Below are 15,511 nucleotides of genomic sequence, written 5' to 3' on the forward strand. Positions count from 1 at the left end.
ATGATGGAAATGCTATTTTTCTTTATGTATTCCTAGAAAGGAGCAGGTATGAAAGGACTACAGCTCCCCTCTCACCTACCAGAACCCCCTGGACCTCCATTAGGAAAGAAAGGAACCTCTGCACTCTCAGCTCTGCTGGAGATGGAAGCAAATCAGAAGTAAGAATGTCCATCTCTCAGGTCCTAAGTAATAACTTTTCTACTCCACAAATTGTGATGGAGGTGACTGAAAACAAATTCTAAAATGTATTTTCAGGGGCTTGGGAGAACAGCAACCTTTTGTGCATGCCGGTAAAGTGCCATGTCAGTCTGCAGACCCAGCCGTCACTCCAACCTATGTGGACAGTCCTAGAAAGGTGAGGAGTAAAGTGTAGCGGTTATATATAACTAGAGATTGGTTTGCCTTGTGCCAGTGCTTGGGAACTTCTTTCTGGTCATACTGTTCTCCAAAACCCTGTGTCCTTCAAACGTGTGGTGTTCAGTCTCTCTCTGACTGTCTTCATGCCTGTGTCTGCACTATCGCTTCCCTCTCAGGACGGGGCCTTCTTTATGGATTTTGTTCGCAGTCCACGTACAGCACCATCGTTCACCCCTCAGGTCAGTGTCTGAATGAGCAGATAATTGGTAGCACAAGCTTTTGCATGGACTTGTAAATGTGATGCTTAGGAAATGTATCTAATGATCTTATCTATGCACTTGGAAGTGTAATGCCTGCCACTAACTCTATGTATTTATACAGAATACAGTATAATATACTGTATATATAGCTCATTGTATCTTACATGTGTCTGTACAATAGCATGTCCACAATATGTATTTCAACCAGTTAATAACAGTGTATGTCTGCACAATACATTTTTGCATGCCGTGTTCCTAAGTGTTGTCTACACACAAATGACCTGGTATGTGACACTAGTTCCTTGCATGCTAATAAATGTCATATAGATTGTTTATCCACAATGCAAAGTTATCCTAAAAACCAGATTTTATTGAGAAAATAAAACCACAATAAATAAATTTATTAACGGTTCCTTATATGACACCTCTATATTAGGCAGTGTTTAGAGAAAATATTTAAACATCTTCATTTGTTGCAGTACTGTGGAGCATATCTATATTTACTACCACAAATGCCAGGGTTAATTTCATCAGAAACCTACCAGTAGATCTGTGGACATTATTGATGAATGGCAACTAAAATTGTAAAGGCTTTTTCCCAGCTCTGTGTACTGCGGTTAATATTACCAGGCAATTGAGACTGGGTTAGTAGAGGTCCTATCCCCCCATTACACCAACATCTATATCCTGCCATGACCTATAGAATCTAGAATATAGGGTGAAATCAGCAATCAGATCACTTACAGAGGAGTTACCACTCATTTAAAGGTCTGGATCCAAGATGACCAGTGGCCACAGAAGGTATGCCCGACACTGAGAGTCTAGCTGAGGAGCATTAGATATTGCTCTGCCTGATTATGTCAGGCCACAAGGGCAGTGAGGTATTTTCTCAACCACTTGATTTATATATGTTAATGTATACAGGCTTGCTAGTTCTAATGTCTTCACAGTTTACATTGACCTGATTGTGCATTATATAATATATATATATATAATAACTCAAATGTTTAGTAATAATACTCCGTGTTAATAGACTGAGTTTTCATTTATTAAATGACATCTTCTGTCACAATACTCTTCAAGATACAGACTGAGTACTACATTTTGGGCTCAAATGTCATGTCACCACCACAATAGGGGTATATTCACACCCGAGGGGACCTGTGTGCTGCAGGCCCTGTCCTCTGAGCTTCATGCCATAGGACCCCCTGCCCCTTATAGCCCCTCAACCTACCTGACTCCCTCCGGCACCATCTTCCTAGTGTTTGGGAAAGATGGTAAATGAGCACAAGAGAGCATAGGTCCTTGCACAGTGCCACAGTCTTGTCACTGGTAATATGGTGGCAATGCGGAGGAATGACCACTGGCTGGCACACGGTAAGTATATTTTGGATGCAGGTGTGTGGTATGAGAGGCCGTATGCCCCACTCAGCCGTTTCCCAATTTAAATACGCCTGTGTCTCTCCATAATAAATCTTTAAGTACATCTTACTAGTTCTGAAGTTTAGTCACAATGCTATCTCCAGGTTTTTTTCACTGAATACTGATGGGATATGGTCACTATGTCTACAAGCATCAGGTTTAAAAGCTTGAAGGTCGGCACGACTAAAGGTCGACCTGGGTTAGGTTGACACAAGCATTATGTCGACATGGGGAAGGTCGAAAGTCAAAAGGTCGACATGGGGTTTTTCACTATTATTTGAGCCAACATGTGCCGATAGCGGCATTAGATGCCCTACCATGTACTAGGGCGTGGTGGGAGAATAAAATAGTGTGCCGAGCGTATCGAGGCACCGTGCCCGACGCATGGCGAGCGCAGCGGCGCTATCTTTCAGTGTCCATGACCCTGTAGACCTAACCCATGTCGACATTCAGTCATGTCGACCTTCATGCATATTGACCTAGTGGTGTTGACCTATTGCTTCTCGACATAATGCTTGTCTATCCAATGATCCATACCCATACTGATTTACTGGATTTCACTGTCACAAAACTCTCTCCATGTCATTATATGGAGGATTGTATTGCTAGTTTGTCAGAAAGCTCTCCATGTTCTGGAATTTAGTTATACCTAAAAAAAACAACATAATAGAAGGTAATTCAGCGATCATGCCTTTAACACCATCTCACTTAACGTGGTCGGAATGCGAATACTGTATCTTAGAATCACCCTTTGATGTGTGTGTTCGGCACAAGCAGTGCTAAATATACAGCACAAAGTGGACTCCTATGGGACATACTGTACATACGTGGTGAACATTGACCATTTACATTAAATCGTAAATGTCTCTGAAAAAATGTCCTGGAGTGTAGGTTAAAGAAAGAGAACTGAAAGGTAATATAAGTGCATTGGATTACAGTAATTGTCCTGCAGTAGGCGCTGTTGGCTTGTGATTTCTTGGGTAAAATATTCTAATATATATATAAAGGGTGCATCCTGTGCATTTACAGATTGATGGTTGTAGTTGTGCATGAGCATACCTTTAACTTTTTGTTTAAGTGATATGTTGCCTGTCTTCATGATCAGTTCATATTCTAATAGTGAAAATTGTGTCCTCCGACAGATTTCTGTTGACCAGGGAGTCTCCCCCTACGCTGATGGGAACAGTGCTCTGACAAACTGTGCTCCAACAGACAGAGCTCCTAGCCAAGGGGGGAACTCAGTAGAGCAGCCACTTCCCTCATCTGAATCAAGGTAACTATAGTTAGTGGTATTCTGTGTGACTTTGAATAAATACATTTTTAACTCTTTATCTGTCTTAGTGTGACACAGGTGTCTGTTGGACCAATCAATCTTCCTTCCAGTGCCAGCCTAGGTGAAATCGTGGAGGCTATGAAACACCCAACGTAGGTGCCAGAGTATAAAAAGGAGTTCTTACTGATGGAATTGAGGGGGACATGTATTTTAAAACTGCATAGTAAGAATCATTATGTGACTTAGCCATAGGTGCTGCAAGCCTCCATATTCTATTTTCTATGTGTGTGACGATATTCTAAGTGACAGTACTAGGTTTCTTGTTGTAACACTATTGTTTTATAGGACATTTTAGAAGATAAACAAAGAAAAGTAGAATGCCGTATCTTAGGGCGCCGTCTAAGCTGCTGCTTAGGAGGGTAGTGTGAAAACCCTCTGTAGAAAAATGATCTGTGTATTGGCAAGTTTTCCTGAGGAAGGTGTTAGTTGACAACACTGAAACGCATTGAGCCTGCTTCTACATTGTTCTGGACCAGTACCGAAGCCCAGAGGCGTACCTAGATAATCGTGGGCCCCATAGCAAAAGTTTGTAAGGGCCCCTATTTAGCAACTGATGGTGATAAATGTATGTAAAACATATACTTAGACAGCCAAGATGGGCCCCTTCAGCTATGGGCCCCATAGCAGCTGCACCCCTTGCACCTATGGTAGGTACGCCCTTGCCGAAGCCATTTCATATGGTGAACCATGCCATATCTGTTGCCTTGCCCGTGAGGGAAACTTGCCAATACACAGATCATTCCAGATGGACTTGGCCAATTGAACAGGGTAAATATTCCACCCTAAGGTGGTTATTCACCAGAACTTTGCACTTATCGGCACTTTATATATGCCTTGCTCCTTTAGCATCCGAGAGGCACCATTGCACAACAAAATTCTTCAGCCCTAAGCAAGGGTGAGGTGTATGTTGTATCTTGACATACCTTTGTTCATTTCAATGAGTCTTGCAATCTGAAGCTTAGGTATTTTATTTCTTAGTAATACTTGCATGAGTACAGATAAACATCAAACCCTCATGCTTGATCTCCTTCTCCTTGTCCTTCTCCTGTATCTTCCTACTTCCTGATCACATATTGCGCTCTACTGCAAGATTCTTAAAGAGATACTAACTCATCGTGCTAATGCACAAACTATCTTTATGGATACTACAGTGTATATAAATATTAACTTGCCCCCTTTATACCTGACAAACCCCAGGAATCTGGACTTACTATTTATAAAAGATACTTTTATTCCATATGTGTTATCTGTTTTTAAATTGCCAATGCAAGCTCGTATTGTTATTCTATGTTATTATGATTAAATAATATATATATATACAGATCCATGTGTATGTTTTTTATATCTCCATTAAACCCAGCGCTGCTTTACCACCTTTTTACCGACATTTTAGAAGATATTGTACAAAAGTTGTATGAAATACTGTAGGGGGAAAATGTTTGAGGTTGAAATCGGTGTGTCAGTTGACATGTTGATATTGTTTATGCAGTACAGGTATTCCACTATTGTCTGAACAGAAGGGCCTTCCTCCATGTTGCTTCATCAGTGCTGAGGTTGTGCATTGGCTGGTGAATAACATAAGCTGGGTGCAGACTCAGGTCATGGCCATGGACATCATGCAGGTAAGAAACATGGTTGTCCTCTCTAGAAACTATGTAGATAAAAAGCATATCGTGGCTCCCCATGTTTATCTTATGTTCAACTTTTTTTGTGCCTTGCAGAAGATGCTGGATGATCAATATATCACTCATGCTTCCGGAGAAACACTTAGAACCTTCATTTATGGATTTTACTTATATAGGATTCCGCCTGAAAGGGAACCTGAGAGAAGTGAGAGTAACAGTTGTGCCTTTTAATAAGAACCATTTCTGCATACATGAGATACAGTAAAAATATATATATTTGGATTCTGTATGAGGTTGTACCTGTTTTCGTGACTGTGGTCTTAGACTCCCTCCAGCTGCGGCTCTAATCCACTGTGGTGCTCAAATAGTTGCACCATTGAGCAGACATCAGCCACAGCATTGGACATTATAAAAGTCTATGGTTGCTCTTACTGTTTGATTGTATATGGCCACTGGTGCCAATAGAATTATGTCTTCCAACTGAGTCCTTAACACCAGCACGCATGCTGACAAAAGCCAAGCTCCAGTCACAGACCGGAAAGGGCTATCGTAATTGCACAGATCTCCATGCAATTCACATCTGTGTCTCCGGTGGTAGCAATTGGGATGCATACGCAGATTTAAATCTGATTTTTAAATGCGTCCACCTCTGAATCATGCCCTGTGTACAGAAGTTTTGTTTAATAAAAGTCATGAATATTTTTTTTCTCCAACAGCAACAGGAACCCTGACACAACCCAGCCCATGGCATTCTGCTGCAATGGAGGACTTCACAGCTTTTCAGCGGAAATGGTTTGAGGTTGCACTAGTGGAAGAGGAGCTGCTACACTCTGAAATACCACCATTTTTGTTGCCTTGGTTGCCCAGTCGGCCCGCCTCTTATGCAAGTAGGCACAGTTCTTTCAGTCGCAGCTTCGGAGGAAGGAGCCAGGCCGCAGCGCTGCTAGGTAGCTGCCCGCAGAGGGCAGAGGAGCTGATGGAGTGCCAGGTCTAAGAGAATGATCTCCCGTGGACCATCCATGACCTAAATATTGTTGCATGGAGATAAGGGGCCTCAATGTATTATTAGTTTCCATGATTTTATCTTAAATACAGTGGCTTTTGTAACAGGTTCTAAAAAGATGATCCCTTTTCCATAAATACTTGGTCAGCCTCGATATTTCTATCAGCAGTTGGTACCATTTAGCAATTATAGAAATTTTTATTTACTAAATTGATATATCCAAGCTTATGGGCATGTGTTCTTTGTAATGTATTGGTGATATGATTTATTTAGTTTTTAGCTCTGATTGACTCATTCCATAAAAGGGTCCAGTAACCAAATTGTTTTGTGTGTCTGAGATGATGACTATAGCTGCTTCTGTCCTACCATATCTCGGGCTTAATGCTTGGTCATGCCTCATCAACAATTTTCTACATGGTGTCATTTCTGCTCTATCAAAGGAAAGGTACAGCAGAACAAGGCTTAAGGCTACACCATTACTGTGTCCATGTGACATCATTGGTTCCTCTCTTGATTTACTGGCTGTAATCCCATCTCCAACAGCTCCTCTGCTGCCGGGTATCACGTAACCTGCATGCAATGCATCTATCTGGAGCTCTGGAACAAGCTCTGTTACACATTTCACCCACTTACTTCCTGGGGGTTTCTACATCCTATCATGTGAACATATTTGTGTCATTTCTGTCATTTAATATCAATTCTCTGATAGGTTTGTGATATTGGTCCATAATTTATTGGGTGATTTCCATTGTGCACCTATGCTTGAATTAGTGCATGCTTTAGTACATACGCAGCATGTTGCGTTCTCCATTTTATTGTGTCCAATCATTTCATGTTTTTATTATGTCTCCTAATCATTTTCAACTGCCACCTTCTCTTTTTTCCAAGTGTCCTTTTCTATTTCTTATTTGCCCTTACTCTTTTAAGCTGCCACTGTCCCAGAGCAGAGAACAGTTACCCTGGACGTGGATGTTAACAACCGCACTGACCGACTGGAGTGGTGCAGTTGTTATTATCATGGAAACTTTTCTCTAACGGCTGCATTTGAGGTCAAGCTACACTGGATGGCTGTGACGGCTGCTGTGCTGTTTGAGATGGTGAGCATGTCTTGTGGTCTCTATAGGAATCATGGCCCTTGTTATATTATTCCATTTATCATTAATATTCCGATCATACACATTATTTCACATACACTTCTTTCTCCATCTGTTACTGCTTCCCCTGTAGGTTCAGGGTTGGCACAGAAAGGCCACCTCCTGTGGCTTCCTTCTCGTACCTGTTCTGGAGGGTCCATTTGCTTTGCCAAGTTACCTGTATGGAGACCCACTGCGTGCTCAGCTCTTCATTCCGCTCAACATTACCTGCTTGATAAAGGCTGAAAGCGATCATCTGTTTGAGGGTGCGTAGTGAAAATGTTGGTTTTTTTAAGGCATTATGAAGTCACAGTGTCAAAAATATCAATGGTCACCCACATGAAATATCCTCTACAACTTTATTGGGATTGTTGCTTATTAGATATGTATCCCGCTGGGCTCACTTCCCATAACCCCAGTTCTTAACAGTGGAGTCTTAACCGCTTTACTGGCAATCCCGTAAATTTTCCGGGCTGTGCTTCAGTGGTAACACTGGAATTCCCGGAACATTTCCGGGATTGCCACCGTCCCCCCTCTCCTTGGCGCCGTGCAGCACCGCTGTGCTGAACTGAGCTAGCGATGAGCTCAGCTTCAGCCACTGCCCAGCTCCCTCCTCCTGACTGTGTGTGGCATGACCTTGCTAATGTCACGTCGCACACCCATGTTGCTGGGAGCAGGGCGAGGTAGCGGCTGATATAGTGCAGAGCAGAGCTGCCCTGCCCCAGGAGACACAGTGGGGGAGGGGGGGGGGGGGTAGGGAGCGCTCTCCGTAAAAAAAATCCTGACCTGTTGGGAGCGCTCCCTAAAAAAAAAACACCAGTGAATGGGTTAACAGACTGTCCATAGCTCTGCAACTGAACTCTATGAAAGGATGTTCCATATAGATTTTATAAACACTTTGGGCCTCAGAGTTGCAGTGTGCCCATTCAACAAAGCAGTATAGAAGTAAAAAGCAAAACTACACCACTGCGCTTACGAGGTGACCATGTAAGATAACAACAAATGTGCTTCACACAGAATTGGTACTAGTAATAAATGGTACTGTCCCTTTTATTAGTAAGACTCCAACGATAACAAATCAATAATATCCTGCACTAAGGATCTGGAGAGAATGATCTCCCCTTTTTTTTAAATCGGGAGACCAAATAAACAAACAGGGCATTGTATTTAATAAATTGCACTCACAAGTAAAGACAATATAAACAGCATAAAACATCAAAGCCCAAGGCAATCGCTGCTCACCGGACCTCTGCCTGTCCGGATTGTGCAGTGACCCTTTTCCTTCTCAGGACGTTTTGGACGTGTGAGCAGTTATTGCCTTGAGCTGTTTATATTGTCTTTACTTGTGAGTGCAATGTATTAAATACAATGCCATATTTTAAAATGAATTGCATTATCATTTATTTGGTCTCCCAATTTGAATAAAAAAATCTACCTGTAGCTGCACATGAGGTTTATGCGCATGTTCTACTTGATTATTCTATCCTTCCATCAACAAAGATGGGCAAACTAACTTTCAGTCATCGGTTTGTTCATTTCCCTAAAAACAATTAATTCTATACTATTTAATTACTAATCTAGTTCTTTTGTTCAATTGCTGAAAATTGAAATGAGTTACGGTGGTGGTGCAGACTGGACCATGGAATACACAATAGGGACAGTTGGCACACACACATACGCAAATAGGGGGTTTGCTGTAAATTACACATAATGCTCTCCTGAATAAAACAAAAGGCTAAAATATTGAGTGCTCTACTGCTATGGCTCACCAAAGAAATCAATGTCTTCTTTGAAGTACTAACTGATGAAAGAGTTGGTTTATAGGATGAGGAGGAAGCATAAAGCTGTCCATTACTGAAGGATACATGGAGGCGTTTTACAGCAATCCTTTGCTCCTGTTTTAGGTTTTGAACCGGAGACCTATTGGGAACGAATGCACCTGTTCCAGGAAGTGATTGCGTCTCGGTAATATTCTTTTCTCAGTAGCTTATCATTATCGTTCATCCGTTTTTTTTTTTTCCCACCTTGATTCCCTGTCACATTGTCCCCTTCTGTAGATTCGGCTTCATCCAGGATAAATATTCCGCATCTGCATTCAACTTTCCATCAGAGAATAAACCACAGTATATACACGTGACAGGTAAATAAAGATGCATTGGCTAATAACTGCTCCTCTGTTTTGTACACAGTAGCTATAAAATATTCACTGCTGCTCTCACATTTTTATTTCATACTGTGTAATCAAAACTGATTTTACCACTGGCTCATAAAAAATACTCTGAAAGCTTTTTTCTTAATTAAATAATAGGTAAAAAGCAGACAATTATTTACAAAACTAATAATATCATTTGTTTAATCACTTGGCAGCGGCACCTGTAGCAGCGATAACAGCTAGGAGTTCATGTGGATAGAGCTGGCCATACGTTAGACCAGGCATTTCCAATTTTGGTCCATAAGGAGAACTAACCGAGCATGTTTTAGTGATATCCAGGCTTCAGGATAGTTAAATCAAAACCAGTTGCCTGTCATTACGCATGGATCGCACTAAAACCAGGACAGATAGTGTGCCTTGGGGACTGAAGTTGGGAATGCATGCAGTGGTTATGGTATAGGGCAGGCATGTTCAAACTGTGGCCCTCCAGCTGTTGTAGAACTACACATACCAGCACGCTTTGGCATAGTTTTAGCATTCCCTAATAGCAAAACTGTGGCAAGGCATGATGGGATGTGTAGTTTCACAACAGCTGAAGGGCCATAGTTTGGACATGCCTGGTATAGGGTTTCGACCACCAATGGTCGACAGTGACTAGGTCGACACCTAAAAATGGTCGACATTAGCAGAAGGTCGACACAAGCTGAAGGTTGACCTGGTCAGCACTCAAAAGGTTGACACGTGTTTTTGGTGTCTATGTCAACATAGACACCAACATATGCCGTTAGTCTCATGGACACAGTATCAGTGTTCCACGTCCCCTTGCATGGCTCTCTGCGCTCACCATGCTTTGGGCACAGTGCCCAGCTCGGCACACTATTATATTCTCCCTCCATGCCCTAGTGAATGTGAAAAACTCATGTCCACCTTTTGACTGTCCAACTTCCTATTGTCGACCGAATACTTTTGTGTCGACCTTCTGACCACTTCATCCTTAGCCATGTCATCCTATTTCATGTCTCAACCTATACCACGGTCGACCTAATGTATGTCAACATTCATAGTGTTGACCTAGTGACCTTATCCCCTCTCCGATCTTTTTCATGGTATAGGGACAGTTCAGAGTGATGTGTGTAAATTCCTTACGAGACAAAATAATTGGGTGCAGGTGTTGCAACCTACATCGACGCTTAACAAATAGATATTTTTTCATTTTTTTTTCTTTAATGTTTTGTTTTAGATTTTTTTCCAGACTGACTATTTCATTTCATTCTGATTTCAGGTACTGTATTCTTACAGCTCCCTTATTCCAGAAGGAAGTATACTTCAGGCCAACAGAGACGGAGGAGAAACTCCACAAGCTCATCCACTCAAAGCCTGTTTGGTGAAGAAAAGATCGGTTATAACTGGGCCTATAATACTATGCTGACCAAAACCTGGCGGTCAAGCGGCACAGGAGATGAACGCTTTGCAGACCGGCTGCTAAAGGACTTTACAGACTTTTGTGCAAACCGGGAAAATAGACTTGCTCTCTTTTGGGCCAGCTGCTTGGAGAAAATGAATATGAGTGAACCCTGAGTTTACGCTTTGCCTTCACTTCGGTTTTTATAGCTTGAGTCAGTTGCTAATTTAATTGATTGCTTGCTAAATTTTAGGTTAGGGAAAGAATGTAGAAATGTTATTTTTATAGATTTTTCCTCTTTGGAAGAAAACCAGAATCTTAGTTAAGAGTAGAATACATTTTGTAAATAATAACCCTAACTATAAGGCAGTTCAATTGACCTCTGTGAGGCTTTCTGCCTGCATTGAACATTGTCTTGAGATTGCCATTTGCAACTTCCACCTCATATAAATCGAATCAGTCCCTAATGCCTCAGCCAGATCCCCTATGGGGAATAACGGAGATTTCCCAAAGAATCAGGCTCTTAATTCCCGAGCACAGGATGATCAAATTTGTATTGAGCTGCCAAACATACATAAATCTGCAGGTTGTTTAGGCTTCTCCAACATAGTAAAATACTATACTGCAGTACGCTAAACAGGAAACAAAATGTGAAAGTTGACCTTTTCTTTTGGGTAAGGTCACAGAAGCTGTCCATTGCATTCTCTCAAATAAATTGATCATCATGTACAACTTTCATGTCGTGACTTATTAATAGTAAAATAAGTGTACAGAAAGGGCAGTGTGTAAGCCAGTAGCTGTCTGTCTGCAAAAAAAAAAGAAAGAAAAAAATGCCATGTGTTATGTTCGCCGACCCCAAGTCTGGTCCCCTTCCATCAGCAGCCCCTCCCTCTGTGTGACAGCTCCCCACCTCTTTGCTGTGCATTGCAGCAATCGCACTGCGCATGCTCCTGTCTCGGGCTATAAATAGCTCGTGACGTCACCTAGAAATATTCATGTAAGACACGCCCACCTGCCCCGCCCACCCATAGTGCGTCCCGGGCTGCAGCGCCGCGAGTAGCAGAACCGGGAGCAGTGCAGCCAAGCTGACCGAGAGCAGAACCCATCACCGGCACTTCATCCAGACGGCATGGCGGACCGGGAGCAGCTGCTCCAGAGAGCCCGTTTGGCAGAACAGGCTGAGCGATATGAGGATATGGCGGCAGCGATGAGATCGGTGAGTGAATTTATGCATATAGCAGATGAGGAAGAAGAGTATATGGCATGCTGACAGCATCGTGTACAGCAGTATGTATAGATGTGTCTGGGTTCTGCTGTTCTCACATTCCAGCCACTATAGATCTATGGCTGGGGACTTTCTAAAGCAGCAGACCCTCCCTGATATGTTCTTCATTAAGAAGAAAATGATAGCAGTTGAGCTGATCATGAAGCCGTGCTCTTATAACCAGTATTTGCAGCGTTATTCATTATACAACATTAAATGAGAGAAGATATTCCAGCAGGATAAATGTCCATTTCTGCCTTGTACAGTAAGTGTGGGAGAGAGCCTGCAATATGGAGGATCTAGCAGCTGCCAGGAATTGTACAATGTTGAACAAGTGACACAGCAGATGATCAATCACAGTCCTAGTGGTCATATCAATATTTTATTCACATAATCTTTGACAGCTCGGGTAGCATTTATTTGCAGTAAGAGATGGTTGCACCTTAACTATGTTTGACATATGGACTTTATAAACAGGCAGCATCTTTTGAATGTTATATACTATATATATTTTGTACAGGAATAGGTTGCAGTATTGTGCATGCTGTGGTGGTTGTCTGGCTTTAGATTAGAGAATCCCGAGCTGTGGGGTGGAGTCACTGTGTTCTTGGATGGAGTTTTAGTTGGCAACGGGAGTAGGTATGTGCCTGTGATGTGGCTCCTGGACCAAGTATGTATATGATTGTGAGATGATACCAGGGGTGAGTGTTTCCTCCTGGTTATGGAGTAGTGCTTAATGTGAGTGCAAATATGGAAATGCTAGGAGTGCACTAATGCATTGGGCACATGTGTCTGTCTGTACATTGCCATTTGATGGACTGTCTGCCTTGCCTGGGGTGAGTGTGCCTGTGTGCTGCATGGTATGGTCATTATCTTTTGTGTACATGTGTATGTTAGGCTTGGGGTGTGCCTACTTACAGTATAGGGTGACTCAAACTTGGAACTGTGCTTTATGTCTTTACGCATCAGTTATGTATGACATCACATTAGAAGGTGATTGACAGAGTTGCTGGTCTAACACATTGTATTTTTTATCAGTACAGTAAGAGCTGAACATGTCACCCTTGTGCTATGCAGGTTACAGAACTTAATGAGCCGTTATCTAACGAAGACCGGAACTTGCTTTCTGTAGCCTACAAGAATGTAGTGGGTGCACGAAGATCTTCATGGCGAGTGATCAGCAGCATTGAGCAGAAGACCCTGGCTGACGGTAATGAGAAGAAGCTGGAGAAGGTGAAAGCCTATAGAGAGAAGATTGAGGCAGAACTCGAGGGAGTATGTAGTGAAGTGCTGTCCCTGCTTGACAAGTTCCTCATCAAGAATTGCAATGACTTCCAGTATGAGAGTAAAGTTTTCTACCTGAAAATGAAGGGAGATTACTACCGTTATCTCTCTGAAGTGGGCTCAGGTGATAGGAAGCGGAGTGTGACCGAGTCTTCTGAAGCTGCGTACAAGGAAGCCTTTGAGATCAGCAAGGAACACATGCAGCCTACCCACCCTATTCGTCTGGGCCTGGCCCTCAATTTTTCAGTCTTCTATTATGAGATACAAGGTAATCCTGAACAGGCTTGTCTCCTTGCCAAGCAGGCCTTTGATGATGCTATCGCTGAGCTGGACACGCTAAACGAGGATTCCTACAAGGACTCCACCCTCATCATGCAGCTCCTGCGTGATAACCTGACCTTGTGGACAAGTGACCAACAAGATGAAGAGACCGGAGAAGGCAACAATTAAAGAGGGTTTTGCGTCTTGCTACAGCCCATTACCTACCCGCTCCCCTCCATCACATGCCACCCCTCATCGCTACCCTTGACATGTCCCTGTGCTTATCATATCCGTATCATTGGCACAACTGCTCATACTGCTGCGTGCCCGGGGAGACGGGTTCTCGTGGCGTCCTCTTGGGCATTGCTGGATTGCGTTGGTGCATCAGCCGTTTCTCGGGTTGCCCACGCATTGTTCAGGGGAAAGGGAAGCTGCAGTTTTCAGAGAGGCGCCCACGCTCTCCTTACCGATAGGGCACGTACGGGCTGGAACGATGCAAAGTGGTCCCGTTTTATTTCGTAAAGAAACTGGTTTTAGTTTCCATTTGTGCAGCATTCCCTGTGCATGTAACTGACTCCCCACTTCCTTTCATCCCATGAAGGAGGCACCACACAGCTCCATACTGTGATTGGCTGCAGATCCCATAATGGGGAATGGAGGTCCACCTGTTTTTGTTAGCTTACCAATAGACGTTTTTAAATGTGAGCTTTGTGAAGTTTATATTTGCCCTTTTAACTTATGGCATGATAATTCTGCACCTCTTATGAGTTTGAATGCCCGAAATGTATCTGAGGTTTTTGTTTGTTTTTTGCTTTGTTTTTTATTCTAATCATTTTAATTCTGGTAAATTTTCAAGGGCCTCATTATTTGGTTGTAAGCCTTGTGTGAGCCAGCCCTCGGGGCTGTCTGCATCTGCACAGTGTGTATTAGCCTGTTATGATGGATGCCACTAAAATGCCAGACACCCAATATAAATGTGTTGGAATTACGTGGATGAAATAAATGCTGCTTTGAGGATATTATATCCGCACGAGCCTCTTGTCTCTTTGATAGAAATGACTTACAATGAAAGTATCTCTTGTTCCTTATCTTCTAGGTGTGGGCTGTATGTCAGTAATACTGTCTCTTTGGGTAGAAACAGCAGGTGTGAAGAACCAAGAAAAGAGTCGGAATCCTCAACCCAGTGATTTACCTCCACAAAATTGATTTTGGTTATTAGAACCCAACATCTAAAATCTGAAGCCTACAGTTATATCTTTAAAATCACTTTACCATCATGGCTTACTGCACCCTATTCTAAATATGAACACAAAAGACGTTCAGCTGAATGATTTAGAATTGGTATAAACATAGCACTACATTGCAGGGATGTAGTTGAGGTAAAAATCTCCTATTACATATTGATACTATGGTACTTGCAGATTGGTACGATGCAGATAACCGCTAGTTTTTTCTCATCGCGTAATAATGTCTTCATAGTCTAGTCAAAGAACTCAAGTCACCTATCGAATTTTTTTTTTACTACTTAAGAGGGTATCCAATTAGCAGTGAAAATCTTTTGGTGGGGGGGAGGGCGGCAAAGCCTATTATGACTCGCACAGTTTCTGTGAATAGTGTTACAGCCCCATTTTCACACTTTTATTCAATTAATGGCAATCGAAAAATCGTCACTTTTCGCTGAGTTTTGGTTGAATTTACATTGACCTATTCAATTCAAGTGCCAAATTTTCAACTGTTGGAAAAATCAGTACATTCGGAAAACACATGGATTGGTGAATTACTTGAAGATCCACATGTTCTACACCAATGCAGTTTTGATTTTTTTTCATACATAAGGGAAACTACAGAAAAAACAGCTGCAATTGAATAGGGAAAGTCCATTTTTTGGGGGGGGGGGGGCTAATTGAATACCCCCTACTATGAGGCTGCTTTCAGGCAGGTTTAACAAAGTCTCCGATAAGCAGCAGCTCTCGCCAGCTTTTTGGGGCTGGTTGGATAGCCCTGGGTGAAACTAT

The 15,511-nt window shown here is 42.4% G+C and overlaps 2 protein-coding genes across 5 annotated transcripts in view; both read left to right on the forward strand.

The window, feature by feature from the left end:
* DEPDC5 (DEP domain containing 5, GATOR1 subcomplex subunit) overlaps positions 1–11,419 on the forward strand; it is a 73,914-nt gene extending 62,495 nt beyond the window's left edge. For 2 of the 4 annotated variants that reach the window (XM_083147897.1, XM_083147904.1), the window contains exons 31-43: positions 37–158; positions 256–355; positions 534–596; positions 3,182–3,312; positions 3,381–3,464; positions 4,862–4,994; positions 5,094–5,202; positions 5,714–5,944; positions 6,928–7,097; positions 7,228–7,399; positions 9,038–9,098; positions 9,191–9,273; positions 10,568–11,419. In XM_083147897.1, the coding sequence (XP_083004023.1) occupies positions 37–158; positions 256–355; positions 534–596; positions 3,182–3,312; positions 3,381–3,464; positions 4,862–4,994; positions 5,094–5,202; positions 5,714–5,944; positions 6,928–7,097; positions 7,228–7,399; positions 9,038–9,098; positions 9,191–9,273; positions 10,568–10,863 (1,755 nt within the window). In that variant the 3' untranslated portion in view covers positions 10,864–11,419. The remainder of the gene's footprint in view (positions 1–36; positions 159–255; positions 356–533; positions 597–3,181; positions 3,313–3,380; positions 3,465–4,861; positions 4,995–5,093; positions 5,203–5,713; positions 5,945–6,927; positions 7,098–7,227; positions 7,400–9,037; positions 9,099–9,190; positions 9,274–10,567) is intronic. The other 2 variants (XM_083147914.1, XM_083147923.1) reach the window with 2 other exon arrangements.
* A 275-nt stretch (positions 11,420–11,694) lies between these two features.
* On the forward strand, positions 11,695–14,518 carry YWHAH (tyrosine 3-monooxygenase/tryptophan 5-monooxygenase activation protein eta). The gene is made up of 2 exons (XM_083147933.1): positions 11,695–11,903; positions 13,029–14,518. Exons 1-2 carry the CDS (start codon positions 11,817–11,819, stop codon positions 13,683–13,685), a joined length of 744 nt encoding a protein of 247 aa, XP_083004059.1. The 5' UTR covers positions 11,695–11,816; the 3' UTR covers positions 13,686–14,518.
* Positions 14,519–15,511: the final 993 nt, after the last annotated feature.

Source organism: Crinia signifera, chromosome 1 (assembly GCF_055691185.1).
Source record: "Crinia signifera chromosome 1, ASM5569118v1, whole genome shotgun sequence".
Classification (NCBI taxonomy): Eukaryota; Metazoa; Chordata; class Amphibia; order Anura; family Myobatrachidae; genus Crinia; species Crinia signifera.

What these genes read in the sequence shown, in the direction of transcription:
- YWHAH (XM_083147933.1), top strand. Translation starts at nt 11,817, where the DNA reads ATGGCGGACCGGGAGCAGCTGCTCCAGAGAGCCCGTTTGGCAGAACAG. An exon ending in TGGCGGCAGCGATGAGATCG is followed by an intron (nt 11,904 to 13,028) that starts GTGAGTGAATTT and finishes TGTGCTATGCAG; the next exon opens with GTTACAGAACTTAATGAGCC.